This window comes from Macaca fascicularis, chromosome 2 (assembly GCF_037993035.2).
Source record: "Macaca fascicularis isolate 582-1 chromosome 2, T2T-MFA8v1.1".
In the NCBI taxonomy this organism is placed as follows: domain Eukaryota; kingdom Metazoa; phylum Chordata; class Mammalia; order Primates; family Cercopithecidae; genus Macaca; species Macaca fascicularis.
In genome coordinates, this window is record NC_088376.1 from 17,559,470 (window position 1) to 17,579,753 (window position 20,284).

A 20,284-nucleotide genomic window follows, 5' to 3' on the forward strand; every position below is an offset into this window, starting at 1 on the left:
ATGGTTCAATCCCTAAGCATTATGATTCTATCAAATCATAGGGCTAGATCCGGGGACTAAGTTGCCACATTTGTCGCCATTACCCAAAGCTTCAGAGCTTCTGTTCTCACTGCTTTGTATTAGTGTTATTTCTTAATATTTATTTCCCATAGTCTTCTTCTTTGTAGGTTGTTCACAGTTACCCTGTCATTGGCATGTCATTTTTAAGACAACTAAAATGGCTTTAAAACCAGTGTGAAATTCAGAAGTGTGGCAAACAATCTATGAGGCTGATGTACCAGGTACATCAAGTAAATTAGGCATCCATTGTTTTGAGCTTAGAAGAAATACGTGACTTAGAAAACTCCAGAACAGAAAATATATCTTCAGTTTTTTAAATCTCAATTTTGCTTTGCCCTGGTTTCCTAAATATTCTCTTTCTAGACTTTTAACAACTTGAGAACAGAGACTGTGTTGTTTACTTCTGTATCCACAGGTACCAGGCTGGGTGCTTGATACTTAGTAGGCTCTTATTAATTTATTAATTAATACTATCCCAGCTCTTTTCTCAAACTTTACTTCTCAGACTCTCTTGGACTGGCCTACTGGATTCTCTAAGTCCTGATCCTCCTGCCTCACTCAGTTTCCAGTGTCTTTGCACTAACTTTCTGAAGAGCTCGTTGGCCTCCCCAACCAGATGTCTGGATTCACTTTTGATTCATTGTTTCTCATTTCTGTCCTTTGAAAGCAAACATTATTTTTCTATTGCTAATTTGCTCTTAACAATTAAAGAGACTTGGATGGGAAACTTGGCTTTTACTGGCAGACTTTCTGACGAAACCCTAAGACTGCTAATTATGACTTCTACCTGAGCCAACAGTGTGAGTGCCAAAAGAGAGTTCATATAGACTGAGCCTCATATAGTCACCATTTATTGAGTTCTTTACACTGTCCCTGGCACTTTGTTTAGTACCTTGCATACATTACCACATTTGACCCTTTCGATGACTCATAGCTGTTTTCCCCATTTGCCAGATAATAAATATGGATCACACAGAGGTTAAACAACATGGGCAAGGTCACGGCAGCGGAGTTAGAATTTGGGCCAGGATTTAAAGCTCAGGCTTTGGATTCCACTATGGTGTCAATAAAAGCTTTATTAATGAAATCATGGTGCCCAGAGGATGGGAAATATGAGTTCTCTGTTGAGAGTTGGTGAGATCACACCCGGAATTTTGTGAGATGCCTCATTTTATAAGATAAAAGCAAATTGGTCCAGACTACGGACCACGGACTATCAGAAACCACTGGAAAAAGTGAGAGCAGTTTTAACTGGCAAAAGAGAGTTGATACAAAGTCTTCACATATTTGGATCATAGTGCTGTGGAAGAAACATTCCATGCACTTTACTCATTTACTATAAAAGCCTATAGACATGACACAAATGCATATTTGGAGTCACTCTCAGGAAAAGCTGTGTGACCATTGTGAAAGTGACAAGATGGGAGGTCTGAGCAGCTGTCAATGAAGTTGTTACTTTAGAAGTGATGAGGTTTTAAAAGTATTATTATTATTTATTAGTGCATATGTTCAAAGAGCAGGCAGGTCTTCCAGTTTCAGAAATCTTTCCCGACACCTCAGCTTCTCTATAACCACAACCTTTAATTTCAAATGTCTACATTGTTTACATTCAGAATGTTTTATTGGTGTCTTCCATGTGGCACTACTTGATACCTATTATCTTCTGTTGCACCTATTATCTTCTATTCATTGCTTTGAGCCCCCCAATTACCCAAGTACAGTAATTTGTCTTGCCATCATTATTAACTCCCTAATGATGCCTTGATAATGGTTGACACCCATAAAGCAGAATCTCATTGATCCTTCATAGAACTTCAGTAAATATTTAGTACTCAGTAAAAATTTACCTTCAGCTTCACTACTCACTAGTTCTGTGACCTTGGGCAAGGCAATTTAACCCAATTAAATCCTCTGTTTTCTGAACTGAAAAACTGAGTAACTGGAGTTTCTGTTACAATTACATTTGTTAAATCTGTAAATCGTTTAGAACAGGGCCTGGCACATAGTAAGTACTCTCTCTCATATATATGTGTGTGTAGTATTGTAATTTTTCAGTTCTTCTCAGGGATTGATGCATATTTGTTAAGATAAACACATAATTATTAAAGGATTAGAAAGAGGGGCTAGACAACTGAAGATTTGAAGTTTTGGAAGGACTTTAGAGGTCACCCAGAATAGCCATGCTCACACCCACTGCATATTAGTGTATTTCGGTATTATTAATATAAATGGGAATACTTGCTAACATTTTAGATTCTAGGCTCTACGTAGAATCCTTTTGGGTAGGAACTCAGGATTCTGAATCTTCATTAATTTTCCCAGGAATTTTTTGGAAACTAGCAGATCACTTTCCTCAGATGGGCTCCAATTTTTATAGATGAGGAAACTGAGGCACAGGTTGTATTATTTGAGTATCAGAGAACTTGGGAGTGATCAAGTGGGACTAGAAGTCAGCTCTCCTCATTTCTTGGCCACAGGTTGTGGAGGGAATTATTGGATTGTATGAAAAAGTTAGATAAGATGACTTCCAAAGTAAATATACAGTCAGCCAGTCAGTCCTCAGAGAGCTATTGAAAGCCAGTTGCTGAACTCTGTTTCTGGAATGGTCAGTAAAATGGTTCTTTTTTTCTATAGGTTTATAACCTGGTATAAGAAATAAAACCTCTACACAGGTAACCACAGTGCAAGGTGGAAAGCAATAAGGCAGGAGGTCTAGCAAGCTACCTACCCAGTGTGGGTTGAACTACTTGGCTACCATCTTGCGTTCATGAACATGGTGGAGGAAGCTCTGTTCTTCTCACAGGGAAACCCCCAACCACTGTGGTCCTCTCTTCCTGCCCTTCCAGAGGTGATAACTCACCAGCTACTTGGTCTAGAGTTTATTACCCTGGTCATTTGATCAATCTGAGAAGGCCTCTCTTTCCATTATCACAGCTTACCATCACATGCAAGTTTCCTTTATGTATTTATGTACTATTATTACTATTATTTTTGAGACACAGTCTCCCTCTTTTGCCCAGGCTGAAGTGCAGTGCTATGATCTTGGCTCACTGCAACCTCCTCCTCCCAGGTCCAAGTGATTCTTGTGCCTTAGCCTCCCAAATAGCTGGGACTACAGGCACGTGCCACTGTGCCTGGCTAATTTTTGTACTTTTTGGTAGAGACGGGGTTTCATCATGTTGGCCAGACTGGTCTCAAACTCCCGGCCACAAGTGATCTGCCTGCCTCGGCCTCCCAAAGTGCTGAGATTGCAGGTGTGAACCACTGTGCCTGGTGGCATTTATGTATTGAATAAGTATTGTTGTTACTTAGTACTGTTAGCTAACTTTTATTTAGTTCCCACTATGTACCAGACACTGTTTTAAGGCATTATCTGTATTAATTCATTTAATTATATGTCAAAGGAAGAGGCTATCTCTCAAAATCTGAAACAATATTTGAAGCTCAATTGTCTGTTAATCAAGGGAGAACAACATATCTATCTGAACAAAGCAAAAGTTGAGCCTATATAGAATTTTGGAAGCTATGGAGGGGAGGAATTAGTAAAAACGCAGAAGTTGGAGTCTTTAAGGAATTGACTGGCTTTCAAATTCAGAAGTGTGGTTTCTGGAGTGAGCCCGTGGTCCATGGTCTGACTTTCAGAAGTCAAATGACTACCATAAAGAAAATAAGAGCACAGAAAGAGCGGCTGCAGTAGCAAGAATGGAGAGGAGAGGAAAGGGAGGGTCTTTCAGCCACAGTTTCCTTTAATAATGCAGAGAACAGAACCCCAGGTTTGCCTTGCTGACTGTTCGCGGGGTTCTTTCAGCCTCCACTGTCTCTTCTCTATCCCGTTATCTGTGTTCTATGTCTATTGCACCCCCAGCCAAAGGTTTTTCCTGCTTAATCAGGTCCAGTCTCCTTGCTGTGCTATCAGTTCAGAAAGGCATACAGACAACCTGCGATGGCATCTCAGAGGAGGAAGACATTATCGCTGGTTGGTTGAAGGAACCGGGAGGAACTTATTTCATTGAATAGTCAAAAAATGTTCATCAAACTCCTACAAACTGCCAGGCACCTTCTGGGTGCTATGGAAATAACAGTGAAACCAACAGACACAAACTTATGCTCTCACAGAGCTTAACCTTTCTTTATTGGAGAGACAGATATTTATATATATATATATATATATATATATATATATAAATATCTGTCTAGGTATTATATGTCCCATCGTAGTCACTGCTCTGGAATCAAAACAGAGAAAGTAGTGCAGAGAGGTAGTTGCATTGTCGTATGAGGTGGTCAAGGGAGGCCTCCCTGAGAAACTAATGTTTCAGGAAAGAATCAGAATGGTGAAAAGACCACAGATGGTAGAGCTGTACGAGCTTGGAGAACAGTAACGAGATGAGGTCTGAGGTCCATGAGATAATAAGGAAATGGGCCTTAGAGGTTATCAGAAGGATGTTAGCTTTCAGTTTGATGAGGAGTCATTGAATGGTTTAAGCAGAGAAGTCATCATGTGATCAGATTTACCTTTTCAAGGGAACGTAGGAGGTACTGTGTTTAGAATAGTCCACAGAGAATGAGGGGAAAGGGTGGAAGAAGGTGGTTAGTTGGGAGGCTACTGCAGTAACCCTAGCATTTGATGGCGGTTTGAACTAAGGTGGTAAAAGTGGGGGTGATGAAAAGCAGTCATATCCTAGGTATAGTCTTCATGGAAGATTCCTCAAATTGAAAGATTTGATTAAGAGCCACTATAAACTCTAGCAGTTAGAATGAAAATTCTGAATATACTTCCTCAGGAGACCACAGCTTGACCTATTCTAGAATCTCCAGAGGTCCTTTTTTGACCTGGGCTGGGGGAGAAAGAGGCACATTATCACATCTGGCTATAAAAATGAAATATGTCCATCAAAGACAAGACATAATCTAGACCCAATTCTGTATAGATTTTTATAGTATTTTCTCCTAGATAATTGTGTGAATTATGGGGATTTTTTTAATTCATTGGTGTGAAGACAGTGATAATTTAAATTTTACTGCTATTCTAGTTACGAGTGGGTGTTGACATTTTTTATTTTATCGTGTGTGTGTGTGTGTGTGTGTGTGACACACACACACACACGGAGCAGGGTGAGAGAAAAAGAAAAAGACTGAGCAGGCTATAGAGCTGCTGCTATTCTCTGGGTAATAAAAGCTTGAAATCCTACTAATGAGGTTAAAAAAAAAAAAAAAACCTTAACTTTTTCTGTGTGCTTAATAATAGCACTGCCTACTCACATAACCAGAGTTCTTGGAATAATTGCCCTCTTTCTTACTCTATTTTTAGGGCCTAGAAAATTTGGGAGGACAGGAAAGTACCTTCAGGTGCAGAGCATTTCCATCTAAAAGCTCAATTCTAGGACTTCAACATTTGGCTCTAAACCATGTTAAATGTTTCCTTTCATGTGGAAGTGAAGGCTGGAACTGACATTCATCATTGGAGCTCTGAATGGCTCCTCTTTCAGTGAGAGGACAAAAGATTGATCCTTTGCTGCAGATTCCATCTTTCCCCAATTGGGGGATCTTCCTGTAATATTTTTTTCTGGTGCTTTTGTAGACACCATTTGTGTTTGCCAATAACAGAATTGAAGTGTTTGTGAAGCCATAGAATTTTATCAGAACGTTTAACTTTGAGGAGAAGGTGGAGTCTAAGGTATGATAAATGTTAATATTGTTAGAGCCCTCACTAAGAGTAGAAGTGTTTGAAATACATATATTTAGAAGGGTTTTTTTTTTTTGTAGACCATTGGAATATTTAAGATGGATTTAAAATAGAAGGTACTGTGTGAGGTGCAGTAAAATTGTTCCTGTAAATTTCAACAATTAAATGAACATATACATTATAAGGTGGAGAAACACACTGATTAGAAAAAGGGAATATGATTAAATCAAAGCTTGTGCTAGAAATTGGTTGAATATCTGGATTGAGTTGCCAGAATTATTTTTGTGGAGGGCTATTTTGGGTAGGCAGTAACCTTTCTTCTCAGATATAGATTTTCACGTTGACTTTTAACATTTAGTCAATGATCGGCATGTACAGTCTTGAACATGTTCCGTCTCATCCTTTTACCTGTGCTTAAACTGCAAGGTTGAAAAGTTTAAAGTCATTTAAAACAAGCTTAACAAACCATTGTGCTGCTTTCTTTCCTCTATCATTCTCTAGGTAGAAAATGGCTGAAAAATTACGGGCTTTCAGGGACAAAACAGTATCTGTAATATAGAGGAACATTTAAACATAGAATTAAAACATACAATTAAGATTAGTGACATATTTATATTGCTGCTTTTAGGAATGATTTAAAAGGGAAAATATGGTATCCCTAACAAATTACGAGAGAAAGAGTGTGTGTGTGTGCACGTGTGTGTGTGTGTGTGTATGTGTCTGTGTGCATGAAACAGACGTGGGCTTATGCTTACGAAGATCTTTTTGTACATGTGTTTGAAAGGTGACTGCAAGAATGAGTAAAATGAGTTGCATTTACATTTCTTCAGCTCCTCCACACTCCCTGATGCTAAACAAGATGCTGCAAGAATGGAAAATAGAACTTTCTGTGTAAACTTTGTAATCTAGTTCATAGAGAAATTGGCCAACAGCTACATACACCTAAAGGAAGAGGGAACATACATTTGGAGAAACATATTCATGTGTGCCAGTTCAAGAAGAAAGCAGCTAGCTCTTTGCCTTTGAAGATTTCAATATTCACTTTGCTGAAGGTGACCCGGTGATCCCTCTTAGATGCTTCCATAATTCAGATACATCAAATACATGATGGATCTTTATAAAATTCAATTTGTTATTTCAGTCTGGAAATGCATTATCTCTTCCTTAAAGAAAACAAATTGTGTAAGGACAGGTGATATTTTCTTTATCTCTGCCCAAAGCTTCATCCTAGGGCTCAGAAATGCTAAAGGACTTTGTACAAGGAAATGAAGCTAAAAGCTTGCTACCTTAATTATAGGATACCAGATTCTGAAAGTTAAAACAACTATTGTATTATATTGTATTATTTATATTTTAAGGGGACACCGAAAGCATAGAGGAGGTGTTAATTCTAGATAAAATCTGAAGTGATTTTTCCTCATCCTTTTCTCCAAATGCTTTAATCTTCTTCCTCCATCTTAAACTCTCCTGTGGTAGAGTAATGGCTGTCTCTGAGGAAAGGATTAGGGAAATCACTTAATCATTCATGCATGTGTAGGAATGCCAATGAATATATACTCTCTTTTAGGGGTATAGTTGCTTTGTGAACCAACTCTAATTACGGAAATCATTTTTTTCCCCAACTTCAGACACCATCTAGCATGGGAATTGGTGTATGTGAATGGTACCTTTCCTCATCAGACCTGAAATTATACTGAATGAGGGGTCATATACTCCATGACTAACTCAGCCCAGTACAGAGTAACATATAAGGTAGCTTTACTTAATCCATAAATTGTGAGCTTTCCTTGTAAAATTTTCCTTAACTCTATCATACCATTGTGTGTCATAAGAAATCGTCAGCTCAACACCTCAAATGATGCCTTCATGTATTAAAAGATGTGCCATTTGAAGCTGGGATAGTGATGCATTTTGTCCCCTGTGCTTCATTATGTGATGCATTAGATTATATCTCAAACACAATTTGTTTGCATGCTTCCAGGAGCTGTTGATCAGCAAGAGATGATTCCAAGTAAGAAGAATGCTGTTCTTGTGGATGGGGTTGTGCTGAATGGCCCTACAACCGATGCAAAAGCTGGAGAAAAATTTGTTGAAGAGGCCTGTAGGCTAATAATGGAAGAGGTGGTTTTGAAAGCTACAGATGTCAATGAGAAGGTAAAAATTAAAACCTGTAAGAAATTGCAGAAATGGGAAAGATAGATGTTCCCCAAATCAGTATGGCTGAATATAAGGGAAATGGGAAGGCTAAGTTTTTATTTCTTCTATGCCTTTGTCTCAAAAGGATGTCCAGATATAAAAGTGTAGGCTGTCCTTCAGGCAATTCCTGCTTTCCTTGAAGGGTTGACTCCCTCTGCCAGTCATCATTCATGGGAAGATTGACTGAGACCCTAGAGCTTAATCACATAAGGCCATGAAGCACAGGGATGAAACTCTCTGCCCTAGATAATAACATAGATAAGTAACCTGCTAATCTGACTTATGCAACTCTCTAATGCTCTTCACTCCCCATTTTCTAGTGCACACTCTTCATGTTGCTCATGAAAATCAAGCAAAATATAGAAAAGGATGTGAAGATATTTTAAATTTATCTTAAGGTCCTTATCAAGAGCTTGTCTGAATTTAGCCTAGAAATCTTAGATGGTTAAGCCTGACTCCTTTATGGTACCAATTATTGATTATAGATTTCAAATTCAGGCTCAAATTCAATTCAAATTGATACTAGAACCGCTGCTAATGGCATCTACTCTTAAGAGTACTTACTATGTTCTAAGGACTACTCCTTATGTATTTAATCCTTTCAAAAGCACTAAAAGGCAGATACTATTTACTACCCCCATTTTAGAGCTGGGAAAGTCAGGCAAAAAAAGAAATACCTTGCCCAAGATTATACACAAGTATCAGAGCTGGGATACGATCTGCACTCTTAACTACTCCATATGCCTCTTAAAATTACTGAATTATCCTTTATCACATTGGTTTTCATGTTGGAGGTAGATTATCACCAAATGTTGTAAGGAAGAGATTTTTATTCTAGTTATATTAGTTAGAAATAAATATCATTTTTAAGAGATTTTAAATGTGAGGTGATATTTATTCTGAAGTTTTGATCACATGCCTTTGGGAAAACTAATAGGAAAATAGATTGATGCATGAATTTGGAAGTTATGTTCAAGGCAAAATCCTGATGGTGTTTGGTATTTGCCTAGAGAGCATATGTATAATTACATAATTTCTGGTCTTCTCTGTACTTGTGAAATACTTTGGACCTGCTTTACTTTGGAGTACACTGTTCCTCTGGCAGGGTTTTTTTTTATTGGCCTTTATTCAGTCATTAAATATTAACTGAGTATTAGCTATGAATAAGGCTTTATATTCAGCCCTAGAGAATACAAAGAAAAACAATAGAAAGGCCCAGCTCTGAACAGAATTTATAATCTAATTGGAAGGATATGTTTTCATTAGAAAAGGCAGTGGGGGTTCCAGTAAGGATGTGAGAAATGCTTTGAGACTGGAGCAGATTTTTGGAATTTCACTCAGGAGTGGGTACTTTGAGCTCAGATGTGGAATGTAAAGGGCAAGTGGCAGGGGAAGAGAAAGGTTGGGTTTAGGGTACTCATTTCTGAGGAAGAAAGCAGGAAGGTCAATAATGGAAAGAACATTGCAAAAGGACAAGATGTATTTAACACAGCAAGGGGACCATTTTTTGCCCGGAAAAAAGGGCTCACACAGGGGACGAATAAGATGAGAAATGGAAGATCTTAAGATTCCAAGTTGTCAATGAAGGAACCACAAGTCAACCACAATGTAATATATGTGCAGGCTACCACGGGAAGTTGAATTGAAAGCTATGTTAGAGTTCAGGGAAGGAGGTGAAGTTTTGATACCACTAACTTAACCTACCTTGTTTGAGATCCAACAGAGCACCATTAAAAAGTAGCCTGCAGACACATACTCAAGCTTGATGCAATGATCACTGCTAGTTTCATTAGTAGAAAATTCTTCATCAGTCAGTTTTTAAAACTAAATTGTAATTTACATTCAGTAAAATTTACCCCTTTGGGGTGTGGTTCTATGAGTTTCAGAAGTCATAACTATTACTGCGACATGATGGAACTGTTCTATATCTTTATTAGAATAGTTATACAACTATTCTGTGCCCCTCTTTAATCAATTCTCTCCTTTCCTCTAGCCCCTGAAACCACTGATTTTCTTTCCCTGATACTTGCCTTTTCTAGAATGTCATATTGATGGAATTGTATTGTAGCAGCCTTTGAGTCTTGCTGTTCACCCTCAACAAAATGCATTTGAGATTCATCCATGTTGTTGAATGCACCAGTAGTCATTACTTTTGATTGTCTCAGGCATTTCCAATTTACCTCTGGCCTGTCATGGTTATAGCATCAGAGTTCAATTTCATACTACTTGCACAACTTGGTATTTCCTTCTGCTTCCCCCAACCTCCCAGTCTTTTCACTCCCTGGCTACTTCCCTATCTCTCTCCTCCCCTCCACAGCCAAAATTTTTAGAGATTATCTATACTCCCTCCCTCCCTTCTATTTCTTCACCTCCTACATCCTCACTTCAAAGCAATCTGGCCTCCGCCCCCACCTCTCTAAGTCAAGCTGCTCTTGCCAAGAACACCTCCTTGTTGATAAATTCCATGAGCACTTCAGTCTTTATCTAATTCGGCTTCTTAGCAGTGTTTGACAGTGGTGAACATCTCCTTCCTAAACATTCTTTCTTCTTGGTTATGGTAGCACTAAACTCTCAGGATTCTCCCTACCCCTCTGGCATATCCTCCATAGTACAGGCAAGCTCCTCTTCCTGTGTCCATTCGCAAGTGTTGGTGATGCCCAGAAAGATTCTGCTCCTCTCTTCTCTGCTGTAGGTTCTCTCTGCGCCACATCATCCACTGTTATATTATCATAGTATATCCCTGGAACTCTGTCCTCGATCTTTTGCAAGAGCCTCAGATCAACTGCTATATAACTTTTGGATATTCTGAAAGTGCCTTGTCCTAAACATGCTTACACCTCATCATCCCCACACCACCCCAAACAGATCCTTCTCCTGCTCTCCCCATTGCTGCCATCCAATCTTGTGTCTAAGCTGGAAACCTCGGAATGATCCTTGGCTCATGCATCTCACCCTCAAAATCTAACTGATTTTCAAGTTCTAGTGATTCTGCATTTTAAATATCTCTAAAAACTACATACTTAATACAGCATTGACCCTCATCCAGATCATCACCTTCTCTCGCCTGGTTTATTACAGCAAACTCTTATTTCAAATTTTATTTGGAATCTCCACATAACAACTAAAGCTATTGCCCCAAACACAAATATGATTCTTCCATTCCCCTGTCCTACACATTTAAATGGCTTCCTTAGAGCCAAGTCCAAACTCTGTAAATGTGTCACATAAAGTCCATTATGATCCGAGCCTTGTTTATCTCTGTTTATTCATTCATTTATTCAACACATCTTTATGGAGCACTATTATGTGCAGACTCTGTGGTAGTCACTTGGGATCAGTGAGCAAAAAGATCTACTTGTATGGAGATTATGTAGGATACAGTAAATAACAGTATATTAGAGGGTGATAAGTGCTTTGTAAAAAGGAAGAGTAGGAAAGGTTAAAGGGGATTGATAGAGGTAATAGTTAGATTTTAATTTTGGGTAAGGGAGGCAGGATTGCTGTTGAGAAAGTGACTTCTGATTTAAGCTTTGAAATAAGTGAGAGATTCGGTTATGAGGATATTTTGAAAAACGTTCTAGGCAGAGGGCACAGACAGTGCAGAGACCCCAGTATGGGAACATCCCTCATGTAGTTAAGAGCAGCAAGGAGGCCAGGGTGGCAGGAGCAGAGTCGGCCAGAAGGAAAGTACTCCCAGATGAGACTAGAGAAAAAATGAAACCAGGAGAAGCAGATCATAAAGGATCATTTTATGTCTTTGTAAGGACCTCAGGTTTTACTCTGAAAGAAATAGGGAGCCATCAGATGTATTTGAGTAGAGGAATGGCCATGGCTTAAGTTTAGGAGGATCATTCTGGCTGCAAGGTTGATAGCAGACTGCATAGGGAAGGGTACACGCAGAGAGAAAACTACTTCAGCATTCCTGTTTTATTTATTTCCTCTCCGTTTCTCAAAAATCCATGTTCTAACCAAACCAAATGTACTTGATTTTTCAGATGTGCCATAGGATCCGAATTTTTAATGTTTTTTAATTTTACTTTTGGTCTCTGTTACTTCTGTCACTTCCATCTAGAACCTCCCTAAACTTTACTTGGTTTACTCTACTCTTATTCTATGTAACAAGTTAGATTATCAGTGTCTCTAAGAAATCAGCCTTAACCTTGCAAATCTAAGATGGCACCCCTCCATTAGTGCCATCAACATCTACATTACTGTCATAGTTCTTTTCGTCTGAACTATAGTTGCATGTTTAAATCTCCCAGTGCCCAGACGTTGTAATGGTAGAGTCCATGTTTCTAACATCCTCTCAATACCTGGCTATGGTGGATACTCAATTTGGGTTGTGGTTGAATCTCCAGGTGTGTGAATGGAGGCCTCCTGAGCAACTGAAACAGCTTCTTGATTTGGAGATGAGAGACTCAGGCGAGCCACCCCATAGACTATTGGAACTCTGTCGGGATGTCATACGCTACAGCGTCAAAACTAGTAAGAACTTTAATTTACTTCCTTGATCTGTACCTCTGACAAGTTCTTATGTTTGTAAAGCATTTATTTACCTCTCAAAGCTGAGTATAGCGATATTTATGGAATGAGAAATCTGGATTAAAAAATTAGTGTTTCTGACGTTTTTGCAATGGTCCCTTTAATCCCTAATCCAGATCCACTGCGAAGGCCAAAGATAAGTTGATAGGAAAACTGTTGATGTTAGTGTTTGTATGTAAATATCCTCTTCTCCTTGCCAACCCCCACATACTATTTGTAATCGAGATCACATATTATCACTGTTACTTATTTCTTATGTTAGACCAAAGTGGCAAATAGTATTTTAATGATATATATTCGTTAAGGGATTTTAAGTCTTGATGGCCCAGAGTATGCAAAAAAACGTGTTCAAAAGGTATCTTTAATATAAATAGAAATAGATTTGGAAGACACTGATTAACTCTTAGCAGTTGGTAACTGCCAAACTATTTGATCAAATCTGGCAGTATCAAAAAATAAAAATAAAAAATAAAAGCCCTTAGATGGATATAAGACAAACGAATACATTCCAAGTTTTTGATGAGATTATTTCACAGTGATGTCATAACTGTGAACTTTCTACATGCAGTGATTGGACGTCAGTCTTACACTGAGGCGCATTCCAACTTACCTGTTAATATCCTGTTCATCCAGTGAACAAGTTTCAAAAATGGGAGAATAATCTTCCAAAATATTTCTCAGTGTAATGTAAAGGTAATCCAGTGCTTAAGACCATACAGGCATTACTTTGTAAATTCTGACACTGGACTAAATTTAGTGGAAAGAACATAATAAAATTCTGGCTAAAAACAATTGGAGTATATTCCCTTGGGAAAGTCTAGTGTATGTATCAAAAACCCAGTTAGCATTTCAAAAGCAGAGATATTTATCTTATTATTATAGTGCATGTCAAAAGTGTAGAATGACATTTAATGCAGTAGATTTTTCAGTTTACTGGATATTTTCCATGTTACCATGGAAATCAATCATAAATTAACACAGAACTAAAAAAAAGTATTAAAATTACTTGTAGCAGTGCCTGTTTGTTTTCTTTTTTTTGCCAGATCAGAGGAAGTTTTCCACGTTTAAGCTGAAAAGACATTTTCTTTTGAGACTTGTTTTTTATTGAACCCCTAGTTTAAAGAGAAAAAAAAAAAACTAAAATAAATTAAAGCCAGATGCTGTAAGTTGTAATGAGAGGTCACCAAATTAAATGATTCCCAAATACTCAAATGTAGAAATAGACCTCCTGCCTATTTATTCTGTCATGCTGAGCTTCCTGTGATTGAGAATGTCAAGCCAGTTAGCCAGGTGTATGGTGTGATTATTCACATGGTATAAAGCCAAGAACCTTTATGAGACCTTTTATAGGAGGGGAAAAAATTAAAACTGGAACAAGATGTTGTTTGTCTCTTAAAGGCAATTGCATTTGAAGCAAATTGAATCAGAAGTGTACATAAGCCGCATAGTGAGTCACATCTTACTCCATCTACATACCGCCAGTCTCATGGGTACAATCTGAAAAATGAAAAGGCTGCTCAGTGCCATAGCCTGGGGTGAACTCTGTTGTAAGTGAAATGTATATGAAGTGAGAAGTTAATATTGATATTTTCAGAGAAAAAGGCAGTACCCTGTGATCCTTGGACAAACAGTGTTCAAATAATTATTTAAAGGGTTCTGGTTTGGGTCTGGGTTGTAAAAAAGAGGAGCAAGTAAATCAAAGCTCTTAAAAGACAACTCATATTTTACTTAGAAACATTGATCAGCAGAAAGGGCTCCGAGATGAGTCTTCAACATGTTCTTCCTTGTACATGATCCTGTTTTGGATTTTTTTGAGAATGGGGTATAATTATATTCAGTAAAATGCACAAATCATAATTGCTTGGCATGATGAATTTGTACCTAGCTGTGCATATGGAGCCATCACCTGGATCTAGATATAGACCAATTCTAGCACTCCAGAGGCTCTCTGAAGTCCCTTCCCAATCCATAATTCTTTCCACAAAGTACCTAGAATTCTAACCATCATCTCCTTAGCTTTGTTGATTTTGAACGCCGTATCAATGGAATTATGTTATATATAATTCTTGTGTGTCTTTCATTTTCTGAAAGATTCAGTTATGTTAATGCTGTATCAGGTTTTTTTTTTATTGCTGCATAGATGAATACTCTGTTTTAAATTTGCAGACCACCCAAGATTTTTCAACCAATTGTATGCTGGACTTGATTACTACTCCTTGGTGGCCCGATTTATGACTGAAGCATTGAATCCAAGTGTGTAAGTGCCATGCTATAGAAATTTCACACCAAATGTGGATTAGAGACTTTTTAGATGACATTTTATTTCAAAATTTTCTATTTAATGGTTTCTTTTGCATAGTGCCATCGCAAATAATGGAATAGTTTTATGATACTTATCAGATTCAAATAGCTGTTTGATTTAAATAGTGGTACTGTGAGATGGAAAAGGCAATTATTATCTCCACTTAACAGATGAGAAAATGGAGTGGGCAATTTTTTATTTGTTCCTGCATGAAAAGCCATTTTCTATGCTAAGTGATGGAGAGACAAATTGAACAAATAAACCTTGACTCTGCCCTCATAGAGCATAATATCTGGTATAAAAATGCTAATCGAAGTGGTCCACAAAAATTCATGTAAAATCCAAACTCTCATCTGAAGGAAAAGTACAAAGTGTTCTAACTATTAATACGAATGGGGCAATTCTTCCTAGTTGGAAGCTCAGGAAAGTGTGCTCTGCAGAGGTGACAGTAGGCACTGAAGAATAAGTGTTATTAAGTAATACGGTGAGGGATGAGTTCTAAATAGACAGAATGACGTGTATAAAGGCTCTGTGGTAGGACACAGCATGCCATTCGCTATGAACTGGAAGGTCAGTGTGGGTATAGCTGAGAGAGTTACAAGGACTGTAGTGGAGAATAAGACTAGAGAAAGAGAGAGAAAGACAGGAGCCAGATATACAGGGCGCAGGTGACCATGTTTATGAGTCATTCTAAATTTAACAAAAAGCCATTGAGGGTTTCTAAATCACTAGGTGCCATTTGCTTATTGAAAATATCTCTAAAAGTATAAATAGGTTGGAGAGGACCCGTTAGGAGGGCATTACTTAGTCAAGTGAGAGAGGAAAGTAGCTTGGACTTGAAGTAGGAATAGAGCGGGAAAGAATGAGTTCAGAAAATAAAACAGAAAGGACGGGATACACATCTTGGAAATAATGGTAGGATGGAGAAGGTTTCTGGGACAATGGCTGGGTTTCTGGCTTTCATAGCTGGGTACATGGTCATATCATTCATAGAAATAAGAAGCACTGGGAGAGGGAACTGGTTTTCAAGTACATGGTGAAGGAGGCAAGAGCAAGCAATCCATTTTCAGTTGTGGGCATTTGAGTTTGCAGTGACTTTAAAATACCCAAGAATACATAGGAACTAAGCTGAGAAATATATGGGCCTGGAATTCTGATGTCTATATGAAAGGTATAAATTTAAGAATTATCAGTGAAATGATGGTAATTGAAATGGTGGACGTGGATGAGATTTCCTATGTCAGTGATTCAACACCCTGACTATTCATGAGAACCACTTGAGAATTTTATAAAAATGTATTGATACCTGGGTACCAACCCAGGCCAATTAAATCTGAATTTCTGTGGCTGTGCCCCATGCATTGATATATTTACAAAGTTCAACAAATGATTTCAATGGGAAGCCAAGATAAAGAACCGCTGCCCAGGGGACAGAGTATAGAGTGGGGAGAGAAGAGGGCTCAAGACTGGGCGTTGAGGACATCTAACCTTTAATGGTTAGGAAGAACAGGGTCAGCTTACAATGGCGAGAATAGAAAGAAAAAACTAAAAGGCTAGCTGTGGCAGCCATGAGGAGAGTGTGCCTAGTGTCACATGTTGTTGAATATTCAACTAAGAGCCTAAACAGCGTCCACTGGATCAGCTACATGGACGTCACTGGCAACTTTAGGGATGTTTTGTTGGAGAGATGAGAGCAGATACCAGGTTACAATTAGTTACACAGTGAGGGTAAGTCAGAAGAGACAGTAAAATTACATACCTTTCTCAATCTTTTCTTGTATATGCCAGGTTTTCTAATTCTTCATCTAAGTTCAAAAATCTCTAAATATTTCAGATTAAAGAAGTGTTAAATTGCTGCTAAGCTAAACCATCCACTCAAAATATGCCAGCCCACGAGTGTGTTCTATCTTGTCTTCCCCTCCACCTCCAGGCTGATTCCTAGGTTTATAATTGAGCCAGTTTTCAAAGACAGGCTTAATACTTTTATTATGAAAAAGTGAATAACTATTTTATATATATTTGTAGGTTCACATAAATATATATGCTTTCTTTTCACACTTTTGGTGTATGTACACTGGTTTCATAACATGGTTGAAAAACAGAATTTTTTTTTTTTCTTTTTTTTTGAGACAGAGTCTTGCTCTGTTGCCCAGACTGGAGTGCAGTGGCACAATCTCGGCTTACTGCAACCTCTGCCTCCCAGGTTCAAATGATTATCTGCCTCAGTCTCCTGAGTACCTGGGATTACAGGCCCCTACCACCATGTGGCGCTAATTTTTGTAGTTTTAGTAGAGATGGGGTTTCACCATCTTGACCAGGCTGGTCTTGAACTCCTGACCTCATGATCCACCCATCTCAGACTCCCAAAGTGCTGGGATTACAGGTGTGAGCCACCTCACCTGGCCGAATCTATATTTGTAAGATGGCATAATGTCTGTAGCGTTCTTGACACATATGTAGGTGATAAATAGTAGGTGATACATAGATGACCAACTTTTATGCCTCAATCCCAAAGTTTTCCTTTCCAGATGTTAAAATAATTGCATTAAATTCTGTGACTATAAATCTAAATGTGTCTGCTTACACATTTAGAGTACACATTTATTCAGATACAATTTAATGTAATCCCTTAATTGAGAAGGAGATCATAGATAGTCACCCTCAAGTTGTCTGGAGATAGAGAAAATACTCAAACACTACCAAACAAGGCATGGTGACTGTTGCAATGTGGGTTCCCAGGAATGCTGCTCTAGGTGGTGTTTAGTGAGCGGGATGTTTATTAAGGATTACCGTTGGGATCAACATGAGTGACCTGGGGAGGAGGAGGAGGATGCAAGAAAGGGCAGGGATAGGAGGCAAGTTGCCATGCAGCCTCCATGGCAATCTTGGCTGATGCTCGGAGATCTCTGGAACTACAGTGGCCCTTCAAGACTGGTCTGCAGTTGGGCCCAGACAGCCAGGCCTCTACATCTCCACCAGTCATCTGGTGTAGACCATCACAAGAAGGGGTGTGACCCTGGAGGAGGTAGCTCCCTGCAGCTGAGGCAATCTCTAAAGGGGCTAAAACAGCAATGCTCTGAGACAACAGCATTCCAGCCCGAGCAACAAATCCTACACTGACAAGGGATTTGGGTAGTGCTTTGCAGTAAAATTATCACGTAAGAGATGTCTCACAGAACACTCCTTATTTATACAGAGAGTGTAGAGGAAACCCTGGTTCAGATGGAGTAGTCTCCACTTAGAATATCTAGAGGGGACTGTTAGCATACTCACGATAGTAATCTGATAAAACCTGGTTACCATGACAATGAATTTTCTTTGACCATCAACAGCATCCAAGGCAGTATTCCAAGCATCCAAAGAGTGAAATGGCCACTGCCCATGGCTAATACATAAGATGCAAATGCATTGTCTTTATCTCTCCTCATGGAATTGAGGTTTTTCTAGAAAGTAAGACTGCTGCAGCAGCTTGCAGATCCCTAAGGCCACAAGCTATTGGCACTTATCTAACCATGACTAGTGCTGTCACTAATGGAGTAATTCTCTATTTTCAATGGATAAATTTCCAAAGACTGCCTACACTTCAGCAGCCACTTGGTTTAATAGAACTCTGTGTGCATTTCTTGGGACACCAAAGGAATGTTTTGACTCTAGTCATAGAAGTGAAGTGTTTTTTATATCCATCTAGTTATACGTATGAGGTGTCCCCAGTGTTTCTGTTAGTGGAAGAAGCGGTTCTGAAGAAAATGATTGAATTTATTGGCTGGAAAGAAGGGGATGGAATATTTAACCCAGGTGAGTACAATTAGTTATTGATATCAATCTTCCAATACAAACACATAAAAATTTACCTATATGAGGAACAACTCCTTGCAGATTTATACATGACAAAAAGTTGGATATTAATAATTCTACTTGCTAAGAATCTAGCTTATGCCTTTCTCCAGAGTGATCACATTTTGTATTAATGCTAAATAAGTGACATACATACTTCATGAATGAGATGCCTACAATTTAGGATTCATATCTAACAAATGAATTGATCAGTTGCTGGAAGTTTGGAAAGGCTGTAAGTCCTCTAAATTTTAAAATCAAATTTTACTTGAGAAGATTTCTGAATTACATTTGTTTATCCTGTAGTCCTTTTTTGGAGCCAGAGACCAACAAATATTATTTCAATTTTATTGATTAGGTGACAGAAAGAATATTAACTATGGAGACCTAGGTACTGACTCTAAGTCCAGAGCTGACAGATTGAGACTTTTGGTTTGAAAAAAACCCTGTCATGAAAATACACCAAAATTTATCTTTTTTTCTAAGAATAAAAGTTCTGGAATTAGAGATTAGGGTATGCAATAAAATCTTCAGAGTAGTGGGAGCAGGGAGGTCGCTGCTCATGTGCTTTTCACAGTGATTTTTCATTAGACTAGGGCAGCCATGGCCATCCATGCTTTCCACTGTATTCAGCATTTTGTGAGCTACAACTTCATGCTACAAATATGCCATTTTAATTTTGTTTTTGCAGGTGGCTCAGTGTCCAATATGTATGCAATGAATTTAGCTAGATACAAATATTGTCCTGATATTAAGGAAAAGGGGCTGTCTGGTTCGCCAAGATTAATCCTTTTCACATCTGCAGAGGTAAAAATTATTTTTTGTGTTGAATATAGATTTTCTGAGAATGCATTTTAAGAGGGCTTGTTTGAGGACTCCTGATGCGATTTTGTCCTATACCCATGTGACTGATATGCTGCAGTATAACATAGTATTTCATTCCAAAGTAAATTCTTTTTTTTTTTTTGAGACGGAGTCTCACGCTGTTGCCCAGGCTGGAGTGCAGTGGCGCGATCTCGGCTCACTGCAAGCTCCGCCTCCCGGGTTCCCGCCATTCTCCTGCCTCAGCCTCCTGAGTAGCTGGGACTACAGGCGCCCGCCACCGCGCCCGGCTAATTTTTTGTATTTTTAGTAGAGACGGGGTTTCACTGTGGTATCGATCTCCTGACCTTGTGATCCGCCCGCCTCGGCCTCCCAAAGTGCTGGGATTACAGGCTTGAGCCACCGCGCCCGGCCTCCAAAGTAAATTCTAAGGAGTTTGATGTTGTAACGCTTGGTCCAATTGTGTGTAATTATCTTTATTTAAAGTGTATAGTCTGTAAAAACATTTTAAGAAAAGAATATTTAATTTGAAAGTGCTATCTCTGTGAATCTCTTTTTTTTGAGTGTCTTATTTGTCAGTATTTAGATGAACACTATGGATCTCAGCTATGTCTTCTACTCACATTTCCTTGTAAAATGATTGCTTTGATTGCCTAATATAAGGGATGTGTATCTTTTCCAGGGAAAAGGAAAATATACAATAACAACGAAAACACACACACACACACACACAGAAAGAGAGAGAGAGAGAGAGAGAGAGAGAGAGAGAGAGAGAGAGAGAGAGAGAGAGAGAGAGATTTTGCGGTGGCAAAAGAGATTGTGTTCTCAATCTCTTATATTTT

General features: G+C 38.6%; 1 protein-coding gene across 2 annotated transcripts in view; it reads left to right on the plus strand.

Annotated features, from left to right (window-relative positions):
* GADL1 (glutamate decarboxylase like 1) overlaps positions 1-20,284 on the plus strand; it is a 168,516-nt gene that overhangs the window by 25,309 nt on the left and 122,923 nt on the right. For both annotated transcript variants that reach the window (XM_015445005.4, XM_065539812.2), the window contains exons 2-6: positions 7,728-7,900; positions 12,301-12,427; positions 14,651-14,741; positions 18,475-18,581; positions 19,312-19,427. In XM_015445005.4, coding sequence (XP_015300491.3) covers positions 7,728-7,900; positions 12,301-12,427; positions 14,651-14,741; positions 18,475-18,581; positions 19,312-19,427 — 614 coding nt within the window. The remainder of the gene's footprint in view (positions 1-7,727; positions 7,901-12,300; positions 12,428-14,650; positions 14,742-18,474; positions 18,582-19,311; positions 19,428-20,284) is intronic.